General features: G+C 45.2%; 1 protein-coding gene across 3 annotated transcripts in view; it reads right to left on the reverse strand.

Annotated features, from left to right (window-relative positions):
- Positions 1-16,400, reverse strand: part of LOC143290398 (protein SPO16 homolog) — a 94,195-nt gene that overhangs the window by 43,707 nt on the left and 34,088 nt on the right. For all 3 annotated transcript variants that reach the window (XM_076599798.1, XM_076599799.1, XM_076599800.1), the window contains one exon: positions 3,784-3,913. In XM_076599798.1, the coding sequence (XP_076455913.1) occupies positions 3,784-3,913 (130 nt within the window). The remainder of the gene's footprint in view (positions 1-3,783; positions 3,914-16,400) is intronic.

Genomic DNA, 16,400 nt, shown 5'->3' on the forward strand with positions numbered 1-16,400 from the left:
TTCAGTCAAGTTGTTGAGTTGCAGCGCCTGCTGTGGCTGTACAGTCGGACTCTGGATTGGAAGGATCTGTTGCAGTTGTTACAGGTGAAAGTCGCGCCTGGCTCAGAGGGTACCGATTCTGCCGTCTGCGCTCTCTTCCCTCTTCCCAGTGCTGTTCTCTCTTCTCCTCGCTCCTCTGGACACATGCCTTCATGGTCTTTCTCCAGCTGTTGTGGTCTTCAGCCACCACCTCCCAACCTGCTGGGTCCAAGTTGCCTGCCCTCATGTCACGTTTGCAGACGTCCCTGTAGCGTAGGACAGGTCTTCCTGCAGGTCTGGAACCACTGGTGAGCTCACCATAAAGGATGTCCTTGGGGATTCGCCCATCATTCATTCGTCTGACGTGGCCGAGCCACTGCTGGGTCAGGAGTGCAAACATGCTGGAGATGCCTGCCTGGTCAAGGACTTTCTTGCTTGGTACATGGTCTTGCCACGTGATGCCCAGAATTCTCCTGAGGCTGAGCAGGTGAAAGGTGTTGAGTCTGCGTACTTGGCAAGAGCAGAGGGTCTATGTCTCGCTGCCGTACAGCAGAGTGCTGAACACACAGGCTTGGTACACCTGCATCTTGGTGTTGCTGGTCAGCATGGGATTGTCCCAAACCCTCTTTGCCAGGCGGGCCATGGCTGTTGTTGCTTTGCCAATCCACTTGTTGAGTTCAGCGTCCAGGGAGAGGCTACTGGAAATGGTGGAAATGAGGTATGTGAAACCCTCAATGACCTTGAATGTGAAGTCACAAATGGAGATGCTTGGGGTGCTGCTCATGTCCTGGCCCATGAAGTCTTCTTTAGGCTAATAGTCAAGCCAAAATCTGCAAGCTTGGGCGAAGCGATTGATGAATCACTGGAGTGCCTCCTCAGAGTGAGGTGTCAGAGCTGTGTCGTCTGCAAAAAGCATCTCGTGTATGAGAACCTGTCGCACTTTGGTTTTAGTGTGAAGACGGGCCAGGTTGAAGAGACTGAAATTGCTTCTGGTGTGGAGATACACTCCGTCCTCTAACTGACTGAAGGCACTGGACAGCAGCAGTGAGAAGAAGATGCCTTAAGAGTGTTGGGGCCAGCACACAGCCTTGCTTCAGCCCGCTCTTGATTGGGAATGGGTCAGAGGAAGATCCATCATGTTCAACGGTGCCCTGCATGTCTTAATGAAAAGACGTGATCATCCTTAGGAGCTTGCGAGGACATCCAATCTTCTGTAGCAGTATGAAGAGGCCTTTTCTGCTGACCAGGTCGAAGGCATATAGTATAGTAGCCGTCTCTGCTCCTGGCATTTCTTCTGCAGCTGCTACAAGAAGACCATATCAACTGTCTTCCAGCTCTTAATCTTAACTATGCCTCAGGGTATATGTGTTCAGCAAGTGACCGCAGTCTGCTCAGGACTACACAGGCAAAGGCTTTCCCAATGATACTGAGGAGGGAGATTCCCTGATAGCTGTAGTTGCTGCGATCACCCTTTTTCTTGTGAAGAGTGATGATGTTGGTGTCACGCATCTCCCGGGGCACAGTCCCTTCCTCCCAGCACTGCAGTAGCAGCTAGTGCAGGTGGTGGAGTAGCACGGTCTTTTTTCCAGCCTTGATGACTTCAGGCGGGATGCCATCTTTTGTAATCCCTTTATAATTTACCTCTCAGTTCACAGTTGGTTACATGTAAGAATGGCGACCCGGATAATGTTGATAATTATAGAATAAAGATTAATACATGGTTACAAAACAATCGTTTAATTTCAGAAAGTCCAGCAGGACTTTGGGAAAAAAAAAACAAAGAAAAACCTTCTGTTAATCATGTCTTTACATTGTGTGCTGCCATCCAGAAATGTGTGGCTAAGAAAGGTAGAAAGATGTACATTGCTTTTGTTGACTAAAGAAAGCTTTCAATTCTGTTTGACATGACAAATTTTTGGAATGTTTTTGAAATAATGGAGTGAGAGGAAGATTTTTTGCATCTTTGAGAGCAATGTATCATTCTGTATTATCATGTGTTTGTTCTAAATATAAATTGTCAGAGATGTTTGAATGTCCTTCTGGAGTAAGGCAAGGATAGATTCTGAATCCCACATTATTTTCATTGTTTGTCAATCAGTTAGCAAGCTATGTGGAAGAAAAAGTAAACATGGTATTCAATTCTTCCCAGATATAATGAAATTATTTATTCTATTGTTTGCAAATGATGTAGCATTACTGTTGATTACCCCAAAGGGACTCCAGAATCAACTTAATTTACTACAAACATGTTGTAACAAAATGAAGTTATGTGTGAACATCGACTAGGCAAAAGTAATGGTATTTAGAAATGGGGGATTTCTGGGGAAACACGAAAAGTGGTTCTATGAAGGGAACAGACTAGAAGTGGTAAACAATTACTGCTATTTAAGTTTTAATTTCACAACTATGATTAGTGTAATGAAAGGTACAGCAAATCTAGCAGCTAAAGGCAAGAAAGCTGTCAATCAGCTTAATAAAGTTTTTCAAAAGTACAAAGAAATGACAAGTGACATTTTCTTTAAAATCTTTGATATCAAGGTCCAGTCAATGTTGTTATATGCATTAGAGGTATAGGGCTTCAATGGACTTGAACATTTAGAAAAAGTGCACTTAATGGCATGTAAACGATACTTTGGTGTTCAAACCAGGAGGCCAAATAAGATGGTGTATGGAGATCTGGGAAGATATCCATTATATATTAATTCTTACATGGCCTCCTTATGATATTGGATCAGATTGATATTAAAAGACTACCTCACAAAGCTTAGGTTATGCAACTTGAGTTAGACAATTCCAGTTAAAACTGTTGGGTACCAAAGGTAGAGAAATGTTTACCAGACTGGCTGTACTATTGTTTGGCTACAAGAATGAGTGGGGATGTAACAGGATTCTTGAGTGTGTTTAAACATAGACTTGTTGATTAGTTTATGCAAGAATGGGATGGAACGATCTGAGAACGTGACAGATATACGACTCAAACATTTAAGACTGTCTTTGAAAAAGAAAAACATGTTTGTTATATGGACACATATTGTTTTCGAGCAGCCATTACTCAGTTCAGATTGAATGTACTCCCTCAAAACAACAACATTCATCGATACAGCAAATGAGCCCAAGATAGAAATTGTCCATCTTGATGTCATCAAGTTGAAAATGAACTCCACTTTTTGTTTCATTGTTTGATGTATAAAGACCTTAAAATCAAATTGGAATCAGCAACTGTGATCCTATATACATTACTCAAAGCAAAAAATGTATATCGTAGATACAGTTAATTTATCCCGATATATGTCTTCCATGCAGTTAACAGAAGGCAGAAGACTGCCTTTTAGATACTACCACTTTATTTCATGGTATATTCAGATGAGCATTCCTAGTCAACTCTGATTTTTAAAAATCTTTCCTCCAAATCCAATATATCAAGTACGTGTTATCAAGTGTAAAGTGATGATGAATTGATACTCCAATAAATCAGATACCTTTGATGGATGTGAATTGTGAGTACATAACTATTCATAACAGAAAAGTGTGTACAATATAGTGAAATAAGACAAAGATTTTACTTTGTTAACCCGCCCCGCCCCAACCTTTCCAATATGCCATTGCCACTCACCTTATGTATTGTGGTCAAAGGCCTACACATGTTCATTAAACTTCTGAGTTCTGCACACATTCACACAGTACACAAAACACACACTCACGGTGACACTGACATGCACCTCCTTGTACATGAAGGTGTAACATTGTTTTCTGTTACCTCAGTACCTGTAAAACAAAGCTGAGCGTTGTTTGGAGGAATCCACGTGGGAGAACAAAGCAGGGTTGACAGGTAAGTAGAAGAATGCCACGTTGGACAAGGGAAAGATGACACTACTGTCTGTTGAGCTCTCTGAGACTGCAGCACACAGAGTGCATTTGTGAAAAAGTACAACCAAAATATTTTGTTCCTTTCTCAAATTACTATTTCACCAAAAGAAGATATGCTCTTATATTTGCAAAAACACTTTCTCTCTCACACAGATATATATCCACATATGCACATGCAAATCTACACACACACACACACACACACACACACACACACACACACAATGTCATAATCACATATGATACATAAAGTTCATGTACAGCTGTTTGATGTCTCTCCGTATCATTATGGAAATTTCTAGATAAGACTGGGCAAATATGAGCCTACATGTCTGTATGTTAAGGATCTTCATCCTAAAACCTAGACTCCCAGCATTCAAAAAGAGCAACAGACGGAAAAAACAAACAAAAAAACTCTTGAGTGTGGGGGAGGTCATAGGAGAGGGGGCACGGAACTTTACAGCTTACAATATAAAATGTGTGGCTAAAATATATGGCTGAACGTGAATCATCACATGGGGATGAATATTATCACTGATACTCATACAGCACCTGTCTTTAGTCAGATAAGCGCTTTTCAGTCATTTCCAGAATTGGCTACCTACCTGGGAAGAGCCGACTGAGATGCCTTTTGGTGTTCATCTTATGTTCCGTGTGTTATTCAATATGGTTTCAATCAAGTGCACACAAGACTAAGTTTTTCAGAGTGGATTTTTCTTCAGAATTTTGCCAGGGACCTTTTTAGTTCTTTAACATGCACTTAGTGCATATGGGACCTCAGTTTATCTTCACGTCTGAATGACTAGCATCTAGACCACAAATAAAGGTCAAGTAGAGGGGGGAGAAAATGCTGGTGAGTGTCGGATTCAATCACATGCAGTCAGCTTCTCTTGCTTTCTTGGCAGACACATTACCACAAGACCATCATTCCACATGGGCCAAATATTGTCATCACAACCTTTTTTCTTCTTCATTGTTCACTGTTCAATTTTCAACCATTCAAAGAATGACAAGTTATAAAGAAAACAAAGAAAAGCTATATTGTATAAAAGAGTGCTGAGAAAACCAGTGTATACAATAATACAGTGCGTGAATGTGTGTGTGTGTGTGTGTGTGTGTGTGTGTGTGTGTGTGTGTGCTCTGTAAAACTAAAAGCGTTCAGTCGTCAGTCACTCAGTGTGACACGGGGTATACATTAAGATAACAGGATAAATTTCAAAATGTAAGAAGCCAAATGACTGCTCAGTTCTGTGAGTGCTGAGAAAACCAGAGTATACAATAATACACAGTGTGTGTATGTGCATGTGTATGTGCAGTGGTGGTATGCATGCATGCGTGTGTGTGTGTGTGTGTGTGTGTGTGTGTGTGTGTGTGTGTGTGTGTGTTCTGTAAAAGTGTACAGTAGTCAGTGTGACAATACATAACACATTAGGATAAAAAGATGAACACAGACTTTAAAATGTAAGAAACCAACTGACTGTTCTGAAGATTTCAATCAACTGACTGTTGTGATTGTTAAGTTCTACAGACCAAATGAATTAATGAGTTCTGAAGCTTCTCACAATCTTTGTCAGCTGGAATACATGGACATTTTTCACAATCACAGTATTATCTTAAGGAATGACAAGACATTGTTGCTTATAGTCCAGCCAAACGCACATGGCCATATCAGGGCTGCCAGACAAGTTCAGCCGCATTAAACGCGAAACTGTTACATCAAAAAATCGTTAAGAAAAGCCTGCAAAAGAATTCATGACACATTATCTTAACCATTTAGCTCCTTACAGCAAATAAGCCGAGGCTGTGCTGAGGACGTCAGTCCTTCAGCTAATTCATCATCCCCAGATTATTAAAAAAACAAAAAAAAACACAAAAAAACCCGCAATAAAAGATGTTTTTTTAAATACTTCAAAGCAACAAAAAAGGCCATACAGGCCAATCCCAGTGTTAACTATCTCACTACCTAATCGCCTGAGCAAAACAGCACAGACAGTACATCACAGACTGTGGAAAGGAGAAAAAAAAAGTATCAAGGCTGGCTTAAAAAAAAAGAAGAAAAAAACAGGGAAAAGGAAATGGATTGGCAAGAAGAAAAAGGAGACAACAGTGAAGGGTGAAAAAGGGCAGAAATAATAAGGGCAATGGAAAAGAGGAAATTTCTAGCACAGAATTTCCAGAAGGCAGAGATGCTATTTATACTGAAACAGTGAAAGACCTCTGGCATCCCACAGGGGAATTATTTTAAGTCAGACAATGTTAACATTATATCATTACAGTGTTTCAATTCATGGCACAATTAAAAAAAAGAAAAGAAAACAAAGCTCAAGTGTTATGAAATAACATTCCCTTTACTATGTCAAACTTAAGTGGTTACAAACAAGAATTACCCACATAATTATTGCCACAAATACTGTCCTGAATTGAATGGGTATAACAGACACACAGTAGATTGTTCTTTCTGTGAAAAAATAAAAATTCAATTGAACACTCTGTGGAGATGTTGGTTTGTTCGAAATTTCTGGGATTATGCAGAAAGGCCATACAATATAAATGTGAAAATTGTTCAGATATGAAGATTTCACAAGACCTGGGCATTTTCGTTGTGGGTGTAAAATTCAAAACATGCTACTTTTAATTTCAGTGTACTGTTTGCTAAATCACACACACACATCAGGGCTTCCTACAGTTGGTTTGCTTAGGGAGTCCACAGGAATCCCATTCAGGCATTTTAGGGAGTCCTCATGTGGTTCTAGAGTCCAGTCAGTTGCAGGTCAAGAATGCATTCTTTCATCCAAACATATCACACACTGCCTTGCAATCTGTTCACATGCACACAAATATTGAATGAGTGAAAGAGACACACATGAAATGAAATGAAATGAAATTAATGGTGCTTAGAGCCTCGCCGACCACTAAGGCCATCTCAAGGCTATCGCCACGTTAATAACTACTAAAAGGATACAAAAACAAACAATTAAAACGAGTCACCACTTCAAACTTTCCACTCCAAAGTTTAAAAAAAACAAAAACTTCCATAGTTTAAAACCAAATCTGGTTAAAAATGTTCACTTCTTTTAAGAAGTCCATCAGCGCCCACGGAGGGTCATCACGAAACAAGGTCTTCAAAGAAACCGCCGTGTAATGTCTGTGTCTAACGTCATGCAGATCCCAACAGTCAAGGAGCACGTGTTTCACGATGAGATGCTCATCACAGGGAATACATCGAGGGGCCTCTTCCACCTTCAACAAGTAAGAATGAGTAAAAAAAAAGTGTGCCCCGCACGCAGTCTGCACAGCACAGACTCCTCCTTTCTGTTCTTCACCCCCGAAGGGAGGGTCTCTTTTAGGTCTGGACGGATCTGGAAGAGCTTGTTGTCCGTCTGGGTGTTCCACTCCTCTTGCCAAAGATCCTTAACATAAGTGTTCACCTTCCGCTTCATGTCTGTGTATGGTACAAAGGATCTGGATAATTCTTTCTTTACAGCGTTCCTGGCCAGCAGGTCTGCCCTTTCGTTACCACGAATGCCAACATGTCCGGGAACCCAGGCCAACACAACCTTGTATCCTTTCTTTGTTGCGAGAGTAAAAGCTTCATAAAATTCCAGCAGTTTGGGATGAGTGATATTCCTGCAGGCGATCGCCTCCAGGGCTGACAAGGAGTCGGAAAAGATCATGAATCTCTTTTGTTTCGAAGACAGAACCATTTTTACCGCCAGAACCAGTGCGGTCAGTTCCGCAGTGTACACCGAGCTGTCAGACAGGATGTGTTCCGTTGAGGGCCGGTCAGGAAAGGCGGGACAAAACGCAGATGCAGCGACTCCGTCCTCTGACTTGGAACCGTCAGTGAAGATTCTTTGAAAAGTGGAAAATTTGTGGCAGAGTTCTGAAAAGTAAGTTCTGTAGGCCAGAGAACTGGTGGAGTCTTTACGGTACGAGGCCAGATCGAATCGGACCTCAGGTGTTCTAAAGGTCCACGGAGGGCTGTCGGGGAACTTGGAGAAATCTGAGATGCCACCGGCATCCAGATCGGCATTTTCTAAGTGCGGCTGAATGCACAGTCCAAGACGAGGGATGCAGTTTGGGTTGTCTTTAAATTTCTTGTCGAAAGGGTTGTTGAATACAGCGTTGTAAGCAGGGTTTGTAGGTTCAGAAAACAATTTCAAATAATAATTTAGGGTCAGCTTCAATCGGCGGTTGGAGAGAGGCGGTTCACCCGCCTCTGCATACAGGCTGTGCACAGGGGTGGTGCGGAAAGCACCAAAGCTGAGACGGAGCCCTTGGTGGTGTATAGGGTCCAACAGTTTCAGGTAGGACGGTCTGGCCGAGCTGTATACTACACTTCCGTAATCCAGTTTGGACCGGACCAGAGCTCTGTAGAGGTGCAAGAGAGTTCTCTTATCAGCACCTCAGCCTGTGTGTGCTACAACTCGGATGATGTTCAGGGCTTTTTGGCAAGATATTTTCAGCTGTTTGATATGGCTGAGGAAGTTCAGCTTCTGATCAAAGATGACCCCTAAAAATTTGGCTTCCTTGACCGCCGGGATGGTGGATTTTCCCAAACGGATTTCAGGGTCTGGATAGAACTGGCGAAAGTTATGAAAATGAATACATTCAGTTTTGGAGGACGAAAAGGTGAAGCCATTCGCCTCAGCCCAACACTGGATTTTGTCGACGCAGAGCTGAAGCCGTCGCTGGATGCTGGCATACGTGCTGCCAGTTGCATACAAGGCGAAATCGTCCACGAACAGCGAGCTGTCCGATCCCCTCTGAACGGATTGAACGATGTCATTAATTCTGATGCTGAAGAGAGCCGGCGACAAAATGCTCCCTTGCGGGACACCCAGCTCCTGCTCGTGAATGTCGGACAGGGTGGTGCCGACCCTCACCTGGAATTGTCTGTCTTGCAGAAAGTTGTGGATGAACTGAGGCTGGTGTCCTCGGGAGCCGAGCTTGTGCAGGTCTGAGAGGATTCCAAATTTCCAGGTGGTATCGTAAGATTTCTCCAAGTCAAAAAATATGGCCACCACATGCTGTTTGTTTACAAAGGCATTTCTTACAGTGGTTTCCAGACGAACCAGATGGTCAACGGTAGAACGATGCTTGCGGAAACCACACTGTTCTTTCGCCAGAAGGCCGTCGGTCTCTAGTTTCCACATCAGTCTACCGTTGACCATCTTCTCCATCAGTTTGCAGATGCAGCTGGTCCATGCTATTGGGCGGTAGTTGGAGGGGTTCGAGGGGTCTTTTCCCGGTTTTGGCACCAGGATTATGAGGGCTTTCTGCCAGGAGGGTGGAAAAAAGCCTGTGATCCAGATGTGGTTGTAAACTTTGAGCAGGATGTCCAGACAGGTTTCGGGAAGATGTTTTAAGAGTTTATAATGGACCTCGTCCATTCCTGGAGAGGAATCCGTGCAAGTCTGAAGGGCAGATTTTAGTTCATTCATAGTGAAAGGAAGGTTGTAGCTCTCTGTGTTGTCAGAAGAGAAGTTGCAAGGTGTTTTTTCTGTCAGGTTTTTGGTTTTGAGAATCCGAGCAGATTTGTTGGCAGATCTCGAGTTCAGTTCGAATGTGGAGGCATGCAAATTGGCAACTGCTTTCTTCTCTGTGACCAGAGCGTCTGAAAGTTTAAGGTGATGAAAAGTTGGGCAGACGTTTTTGCCCTTAATTCTTTATAAAACCCTCCACACTTTCTTCTTGGGTGTGTTGGAGGTTAAGGAAGAGCAAAAATCTCTCCAGGATTTTCTCTGGCTCTTTTTAAAAACATACCTGGCTTTCGCCCTGAGCTGTTGATGGGTTCGAAAGCTATCGCTCTCCGGTCTCTGAAAGACGCGTCATTGCACTCTCTTCCGAGACTTACGGGCCTCCCGACATTCCGCGTTGAACCAGGGCGTTCTTGGCATCTGAGACTTGGAGGTAGACGATGGGACTGCTGCTTTGGCGCAATCTAAAACAATCTGAGTCAGAGTGTCAGCAGGATCCTTGCTTTTTAATACTGTTTCTTCCTGCAGCTCTGCTCTTAACTTCGTGGTAAAAATTCCCCAGTCAGCTTTGTCATAGTTCAGGCGGTCCGGCAGAGAGTCACCTTCCCTATCTGTGGGGCTGAGGACGACAGGAAAGTGGTCACTCCCGTGCAGATCGTCGTGCACTCTCCACTCGTAGTCCAGGACCAACGATGGATTGCAGACCAACAGATCTAAACATGAGAGCTTTCCAGAGGACAGATGAAGGTAAGTGGGAGACTTGTCGTTAAGACAGCACAAGTCCATATCAGAAAGAAGGTTTTCCAAAAGAAGACCTCGGGCTGATGTCATGTCACTTCCCCAGAGCGGGGAGTGGCCATTGAAGTCGCCCAACAGTAGAAACGGTCGTGGGAGCTGGTCGACCAGGTTCATGAGGTCCTGCCTCAGAACACGGACGGAAGGAGGAAGGTACAGAGAGCAAAAAGTGATGTTTTCTCAAGTGTGACTCTGACTGCCACCGCCTGTAAAGGGGTGCTTAAAGGAACTGTACTGTATAAAAGGGACTTACGTATAAAAAGAGCGACACCTCCCGTCAATCCCTCTTGCTTCGGTTGAGCGGGTTTAAAAATGTAGTTAAAACCAGAGAGAGATAAAACCTTGCCATCTCTCTGCAGAGTCTCCTGCAGCACCAGCACTGAAGGTTTCAAGGCACGACAAAGAAGCTGAAGTTCCTGGAAATTGGCGTAGAACCCACAGATGTTCCAGTGGATCACTGCCATTAAAAAGGTTAAAAAAAATAAAGCAGCAGCCTAATCCATCGCTACCCCCTGCTCCTCTGCTTGCGGTGGCTCAAGGTCGGCCAAGATCGCATATCTATTTCTTGAACTTAACTTCTCCGATTCCGACCAAGCCCGAATATCCACCACCTCGGCTCTTCCCGATCCCGCCGAGGCCGCAACCCTCCCCTCCTTGAGTTTTGGAGGTACGGGGGGTTTCTGGCCACTCCCGCCAGCCCGAGGGCCAGGCAGACGAGAGGCGGGACGAGGGGGGGCCGGGGGGTGGGGGTGGGGGGGCGGGAGGCGGACACTGTGCCTCCGCCCGAGGCTTTCCGCTCCCGCCCAGCAGCCCCTGAGGACCGCCGTACAGGATGGGAAGGGGTGGACACAGCGCCTCCACCAAGGCCAATGGTTCTATCGATGTAAGTAAGCTGTCCGTCTGCGTCCCTGTGGACGTTGTCTGGATCGCAACGTCCACCATCCTGGGTCTGACGACAGGCGTAAGACGCCTTATGCAATGCGGCCTCCACTTGTTTTCGTGCCTCAAAGAAAGAAATTTTCTTCTCCGTCTTCACCTTCTGGATTTCTTTTTCTTTTTTCCAGGCAGGGCAGTCCTTTGATGAGGACGGGTGGCCGCCTCCACAGTTCGCACAACGGGCTGGACTGACGCATTCGCCCTGGTGCGCCGCCTTTGAACAGGTGCCACACGCCTCTTCCTCCTTGCAGCGGTCCCGCACGTGTCCGAATTTCTGGCACTTGAAACATCTTAGAGGGGACGGACCGTACGGGCTTACGTTCACCAGCAGGTATCCAACTCGAATGTCCTTGGGGACATTCGGGCAGCAGAAGGTGAGGAAAAATGTGTTGGTCGGGACTCTGTCCGACCCCTTCCTTACTGTCACCCTGTAAACGTCGGTCACTCCCTGAGAGGACAGCTCGCTCTTGATCTCTGCTTCAGACACTCCTCTCAACTCCGGGCATCTGATGACCCCCTTTGAACAGTTCAGTCCTTTGTGAGGGGAAACCCTCACCGCCCTATCCACAAAAGTGGTCGCCTTGAGCAGAAGCTGTGTCTGCCTTTTTGACTCTGTCTCCACCAGAAATGCTCCGCTCCTCAACCTCTTGATAGATTTCAGTGAGCCTGCCAGACACTGGAAGCCCTTCTGGATAGCGAAGGGGCTGAGAGCCGACAAGGGCTTGTCGTCATCAGCGCCCTCCACCACAAGCCACGACGGCCAAAATCCTGATGTCTCACCAACCTCCGAATCAGAGTCCGAGTCGTCAGTTCCTGGTCTCCTTCTTTTGCTAAGTTTAGGGGGGTGTATTTGTTTGGAAGTCATGGTTTTAATAATTGTACATTCATCCCTCCCTTACCCACTCACCATGGGGTCCAACTTAGGGGCCAGGGTCAAGGGAACACCAGCTTGACCCCTTCCAGGTTTCGGGAGGGATATACGATTAACAGCTTAGCTCCAACGTGTTCCCCCCCGATCATGCCCAGCTCCCGGGGACAGAGAACCGAGCACTACGGGGGTTACAAACATGGCGGGCCTGAAGAAGGCCGCAGAGAAAAAAAAATGTGGAAAAGAAGGCTTGATGGGGAGCTGAGGATAGAAAAGAGGCGGTAAAAAGAAGAATAGAGAATAGCGAAAGGGACAGTGGGTCACGTTTAGTTTGGGCCTCACTCACGACCTGTTCGGTATGGGAAGCCCTATCAGGGGCATCAGTACGAAAACCACCACTTATTCAGCCTGAACAGCTACAATGGCTATGTAGGCTGTCAATTAAGACCTGGGACTACAGCAGTAAACCCCCAGAAGCACTGATGCCTCCGCCGACATAGCTCGCTCGATCATTGGCCACTAAGCCTCCCGACCACGACAAGGTAGTGACCCCCCCGGGAGAGGGTCAAGAGAACACCAGCTTGATCCCCTCCAGGTTTCGGGAGGAGAGACACACATGTACACACTCACTCACATTCTCTCACGCAGAGAGAGGGAGAGAGAGATACGCATGCACACACAAAGAGAGAGATACGGATGCACACACTCTCACTCTCTCACTCAGAGAGTGGGAGAGATATGCATGCACACACAAGGAGAGAGCCACACATGCACACACACAACAGAGACAGAAACTAAGATACACACACACAGACCCCCCCCCACCCCCCATCCCCCACCGCCGCCCCTCTTCCTCAACACACACACAGACATGCACACAGTGAGAGAAAAAGAGAGGTTGAATCACTGAAAACGAAATGCTGTACAAGGACGGTCTTTGAAAGTTTGTCGATCTTGTCACAAACGCATTTATTTCTCGGGAGTTGCGCGATGACCTGAGTGCCAATTTCACATAAGTTCTGCACTTCATAAGTTCATTACATGCGCGTTTTCGCTGAACTACTGCCATTTGATTTCTGACTCCCATGAACGTTGAAAAGTGCAGCTTTTCTTTTTCGGTGTCCATCCCCTTTCGAAGCTGGCTGATTGACGTCAGCTGATTCAGAATCAGCCTTTTTGTCTTGTTTGCGTTTTGGATCGTGAAGCCATGATAGTGGAGATATTTAGATTTTGAACTGTTTCACAGAATAATCGACAAGCCTCATTGTGAGCGTACTGGATGTTGTATATTGCATTGCCAATAATTTGTATTTGTGGTTTAGGGCCACAACGGAAGTTGATTTGATATTAATCTTCCCACAATGCCTTTTTTTCGTTTGTTTGTTTTACACTCACCAACGGTTGGAGTCCGAAAAAGAAAGTAAAATAAGTGTTGGAACTTTCACTGAACGTTTCGTGTGCTGTTCATAAGTACGATATTTTTCTGCACATGAAAATAGGTGCTGAAACCCGGGAAAGATGAAGTTTATAACGAACTTTGTCAAGTTTCCTGGCATGTTAGGTTCAGTGAAAGTTGAACTTGTGTGCCGAAATGGCTGTGAACATGGAACAGAAGGTAAGAATGCGTACAGCACCTAGGGGTTGGGTTACGCGTTCCTGTGTTTACGCGTTCCTGAAGACTTGTGTTAAGAGGAAGCTGTCGATGTACAAGCAGTTAGGGAAGCTTGGAGTGAATTTAGGGAAAGGCTGAGTAATCTAGACAATGCACAGTCAGCCGTGGAGTTGGCTATTGAGGAAGAAAATTTGGATGCCGACATTGAGGCTGCTTCAATGTTCAGGAAGAAAGCAAACAAGAGCCGACTCATTGCTCTAAAGACGCTTTCCAGCATTGAGGGTCATGATGATGTTCAGTCCCATTCACCAGAAAGTTCAATTGCTGTGGAAGCAAAATTACCAAAACTTGAACTTCCAACCTTTAGCGGAGACATTCAGAACTGGACTCCTTTCTTGGAAGTTTGAAGATGTTGTGGACAAGGGTGATCTTCCTGAAATTATTAAATTTTCCTACCTACAGTCCCCTCTAGAGAGAGAAGCAAAGGCATCAATTCAGGGACTCTCTCTCAAAGCAGCAAAATACAAAACGGCTTGTGAGTTGCTGAAGCAGAGATACGGCAGACCAGAGCACATCATTTTCACGCACATTCAAGATTTGCTGGCGCTTGAAGTTCCGTCAACACCTTCAGTTGAAGAACTGTGGAAGATGTACAACCACCTCCAAACTCACATGAGGAGCCTGGCTGGCTTGGACATCTCTGGTGAACAATATGGTGTTATCCTCACTCCACTTATCCTGTCACATCTACCCCAGGATCTGGATCTCGAGTGGGCTCGCGGACAGACACATGAACAGGACCTCGACTTCTTCATGGACTTTTTGAAGAAAGAGATAGAAAGGAGGGGACAATCTCAAACCTTCACCAACAACACCACCCCAAAGGACTCGCCACATACAGCTGCTGCTTTGCAAACCTCTTCAAATCATCCTGCTTGTGAACTGTGCAATAGGAAGAGCCATGCAATGGCCAGTTGCTTCATTTTAACACGTGCTAAAATATGTGATAGGAAAGCAAAGCTTAGGAGTGTAGGTACCTGTTTCAAATGTTTGTCTACAGTGAAGGGGCACTCGTTCAGAAAGTGTAGGGCAAAATGTGCCAAGTGCAAGGGTGGACATCATGCCCTGTTGTGTTCTCCTGAGGAATCATAATCATATATTAGTCCAACAAGGAACACAGATGCACGCATTTTGAACATATATTCACACCAGGGAACAGCAGTGCCAAGCTCAAGTTTGTCTAGTAAAAGGGTACATGTGACTGGTGTCAACACAGTTAGTGCGACTGAAAATCAGACACTTGTTCTAATGCAGACAGTATGGGTTAAGGCAAGAGGCCATGGTGGGATGACTGAAGCTCAGACAGATCCTACATTACCAAGGATCTAGTAGACAGAGTAGGCCCAGAGTGGTTGGGGTCAGAGGCTCTTGCTTATGCTGCATTCGGCACAGATGCTACAAGTAGGGTCAAAGAAAGAAATGTGTACAATGTGCAGCTGCAATGCAATGGAATGGGAGTGAGGTGAGATTGAGGGCAACTGAAATTCCCACTATTTGTGTCCCTCTGTGTCAGTCCTCTGTCCCGAGGTGTGTTTTTACCTCCTTTGGCGGTGAACTTGGATTTGGTTCAGTTCCAGTAGGCCAAAAGGTGAAGGTGGACATCCTTGTGGGTCTTCATGCATATTCCCAGCAAGATGAAGTTTTTGTCTCTGATGTCTGTGTTTGGCTGGGTCTTGTCAGGGTGCGTGCCAGCTGCAAATTCTGTGCTGAGTCCTGTTAGCTGTTCTGTATTGAGGTCTCTGAGGCAGGTCTGAAAACCTTCTGGGATTTGAAGTCTGTGGGTATTTTTGAGAAACAGTCTCCAGTGGTAGATCCTGTATTGGAAGAGTTCAACAAGAGTGTTCAGTTTGCTGAAGGGAGATATACGGTGTCCCTCCCATGGAAGAATGAAGAGGCAAAACAGACTTGTCAAGAAGCTTGCCAAATCTCGTCTTGACAGTTTGAATCGTCAACTCAGCAAAGATGCAGACTTGGAGGCTCGATATCATGAGGTTTTCTGTGGCATGCGGAAAGACGGTGTTACTGAAGAAGTACCTACGGAGGAGATGGGTAATTGCCGTCCAGTGTTTTATTTGCTACATCGTTAGTGGTCAAGGAGTCCAGTATGACTACCAAGGTACGTCCTGTCTTTGATGCTTCAGCCAAGAGTTTCAATGGCATGTCCTTGAATGACCGTCTAAACACACGGCCCAGTTTCCTGCCTGATCTGCCTGGGATTGTGATGCGCTTCAGGCGTTGGAAGGTTGCGTTGATTGCTGATGTGACAAAGGCATTTCTGCAAATCAAGGTATGTCCTGAGGATAGGGACGAGCATCGCTTTCTGTGGAATGACCAAGGGGTCATTAAGGTGATGCAATTTGTCTGCCCTTTGGGTAAAAAAGCAGTCCGTTTCTGCTGAATGCAACTGTTAAATATCATTTGGCTCAATATCCTCCTTCTTATGTGAAAGAGGAACCCTCTGAAAACCTGTACATGGATGACTGGTTGTCAGGCTGTGACAGTGACTCACAGGCATGTGAGATGCTCCAAGAGGCTCATGGGATCATGAGCGAAGCAGGCATTTCACTGGCTAAATGGGGCTCTAACAGTGATCAGGTCAGTGAGGTTTTGTCAAAGTCTTTCCAAGACAAAACGACTGAAGTGGAATCATTCAAGGTTCTCGGTATGCAGTGGACACCTCAGGATTGCTTCCTATTTGAAGGCATTGATATCTCTGATGATTTGTGTCTCACCAAAAGGGTGGTTTTGAGTCTCATTTCTCGGA

Source organism: Babylonia areolata, chromosome 15 (genome assembly GCF_041734735.1).
Source record: "Babylonia areolata isolate BAREFJ2019XMU chromosome 15, ASM4173473v1, whole genome shotgun sequence".
NCBI lineage: Eukaryota > Metazoa > Mollusca > Gastropoda > Neogastropoda > Buccinidae > Babylonia > Babylonia areolata.